We start from the raw sequence: 2,500 nt of genomic DNA, 5'->3' as shown, positions 1-2,500 counted from the left end.
TACATTCTAAAGGCTGTAGTTGAAGAGACACGGGTTTTCAAGGGTGTTTTTACAGTTCTAGTGACAGATTAACAAGATTTCTACATTATTAACAGGAGAAACACTCTTGAGAACCCAGCTTGTCATCTCTGTGGCCTTGGAAAACAGGCGTGGGGAGAGAGGAGAGGGTTGCGGAATACAGGAGTGGAGTGTGGGTTGGTAGAGAGAGAGAGAGAGAGAGAGAGAGAGAGAGAGAGAGAGAGAGAGAGAGAGAGAGAGAGAGAGAGAGAGAGAGAGGGGGGGGGGATGGCGGGGAAATTTGGGTGTGTACTTCCCTGCCTGCACCTGACCTACCTGAATTACTGCCACATCTGCTAACACACATAGATATTGACCGACTCTGTAGTAGTAGTAGTAGTAGTAGTAGTAGTAGTAGTAGTAGTAGTTAGGCAGTTCTACTATTTGATTTTCACTACATCCACGAATTTTTTATCAGTTTTCTTGTTCGTTTCCTCTTTTTTTTTGTGATGTTCGTTCGTGTGTGCCTTCTTAACAAACTTCTACTGCATCCACAAGCCTCGTAACTCTTCCTTTTCTTCTTCCTCTTTTTATTCTTGTTCTTCCTGTTTTTATTCTTCCTCTTTCACTCCCATTACAAACTTACATCTCATTGCATTCACAAAACATCCTTTCTTTCTCTTGTCTTCTTTCCCTTCCTCTCTCTCTCTCTCTCTCTCTCTCTCTCTCTCTCTCTCTCTCTCTCTCTCTCTCTCTCTCTCTCTCTCTCTCTCTCTCTCATTTGCCTCAATTTAATGTACATATCGTATTTCATGCATTCATCAGTGTTTTTGACTTAATATTCTGTGCAGGAAGACATTAGGCCTACTCTTGTCTACTTAGGTCTAATTATCATCGCTGTTCGTATGTTTGTCTTGTCAGGCTCTTTATTGACGCAGCACGAACAGCCTCGTTACCTTACACTCACCTGCTACTGTGCTTGTGTGCCAGTGTCTTGCTGTCCCCTATTGAAAGGTCATGTCCGGACCTGGTGCTGACCTCAGGAAATCTCTGTACGCCCATGCTGTATGCTGTATAGGCGCCTGCACATCTGGGTACTACTACTACTACTACTACTACTACTACTACTACTACCACTGACATCCCCTTTCTCCCCCCCCCCACAGAGGGCAGCGGGACAGAATACCCTTATCTTCGTGAAATGAAAGAGCGCTTGTTGCTGTCCCGGGACCCCCCTTGCCAGTATGGATGATGCCTCACCCCATGAAGCTGCTGACTCACAGATGCTGGAGGTGCACCAGACTCCCGTGGGCACTGTGGTCAAGGTAAGGTCACGCCAGGTCACGCCAGGTCACGCCAGGTCACGCCAGGTCACGCCAGGTCATCTCGCGTCACTTTTTTTGGTGGTCATATCAGCTTAGGTCATTAGTTCATTGGTGTCTTAAAGTTAGGTCATGTCAGGTCACGGAAGGTCATATTGGGTCTTGATTTTTCAGAGGTCAGGTCATCTTAGTTAATATTAGGTCATCTTAGGTCATCTTGGATCAGGTTCGCTTAGGTCGCTTGTTTTTATGTTAGGTCAGGTCACAAGAGTGCATTGGAATTTTAATATTAGGTCATATGAGGTCATCTTAGGTCACTGATTTTGCTGGTCAGGTCTTGGGTCACTAGGTTAGGTTTAGGTCATTACAGCTAATTTTCATCTTAAGGTAAGGTCATGTGAGGTCATTAGAGGTCACTTCAGCCTCTTCTTACGTTTGAGGTCATCTTAGGCATCTTGAGGTTAGGTAAGGTCAAGTTAGGTTGTCTGAGGTTGAGTTAGGTTGGGTTTGGTAATCCTCTCTCTCTCTCTCTCTCTCTCTCTCTCTCTCTCTCTCTCTCTCTCTCTCTCTCTCTCTCTCTCTCTCTCTCTCTCTCTCTCTCTCTCTCTCTCTCTCTCTCTCTCTCATTACACCCTTACCTCACCCTTAAAATGATCTTATTAGAACTTTCTCTCTCTCTCTCTCTCTCTCTCTCTCTCTCTCTCTCTCTCTCTCTCTCTCTCTCTCTCTCTCTCTCTCTCTCTCTCTCTCTCTCTCTCTCTCTCTCTCTCTCTCTCTCTCTCTCTCTCTCTCTCTCTCTCTCTCTCTCTCTCTCTCTCTCTCTCTCTCTCTCTCTCTCTCTCTCTCTCTCTCTCTCTCTCTCTCTCTCTCTCTCTCTCTCTCTCTCTCTCTCTCTCTCTCTCTCATAACCCGGAGGGAGAGTGGTTTAGAGAGGCTTTTGTATTGTATGTGAAGGGAGAGAGGGAGAAGAGGAGGAGGAGGAGGAGGAGGAGGAGGAGGAGGAGGAGGAGGAGGAGGAGGAGGAGGAAAACAGAGAGAATCCCCTTAAGAAGAAGAGGAAGAGGAGGAGGAAGAAGAGGAGGACAAAACAGTAGTGATGACATTGCATGTGTTGAGAGAGAGAGAGAGAGAGAGAGAGAGAGAGAGAGAGAGAGAGAGAGAGAGAGAGAGAGAGAGAGAGA

General features: G+C 46.2%; 1 protein-coding gene across 1 annotated transcript in view; it reads left to right on the top strand.

Annotated features, from left to right (window-relative positions):
* The first annotated feature begins 1,183 nt into the window (after window positions 1–1,183).
* LOC135095871 (proton channel OtopLc-like) overlaps window positions 1,184–2,500 on the top strand; it is a 58,727-nt gene continuing 57,410 nt past the window's right edge. Inside the window, 2 exon segments of the mRNA XM_063997016.1 lie at window positions 1,184–1,233; window positions 1,235–1,322. Of these exon segments, the coding sequence (XP_063853086.1) occupies window positions 1,199–1,233; window positions 1,235–1,322 (123 nt within the window). The 5' untranslated portion in view covers window positions 1,184–1,198.

Source organism: Scylla paramamosain, unplaced genomic scaffold (genome assembly GCF_035594125.1).
Source record: "Scylla paramamosain isolate STU-SP2022 unplaced genomic scaffold, ASM3559412v1 Contig2, whole genome shotgun sequence".
NCBI lineage: Eukaryota > Metazoa > Arthropoda > Malacostraca > Decapoda > Portunidae > Scylla > Scylla paramamosain.
Note: the sequence above shows the minus strand (reverse complement) of the source record. Positions and strands in the feature narration are given on the sequence as shown.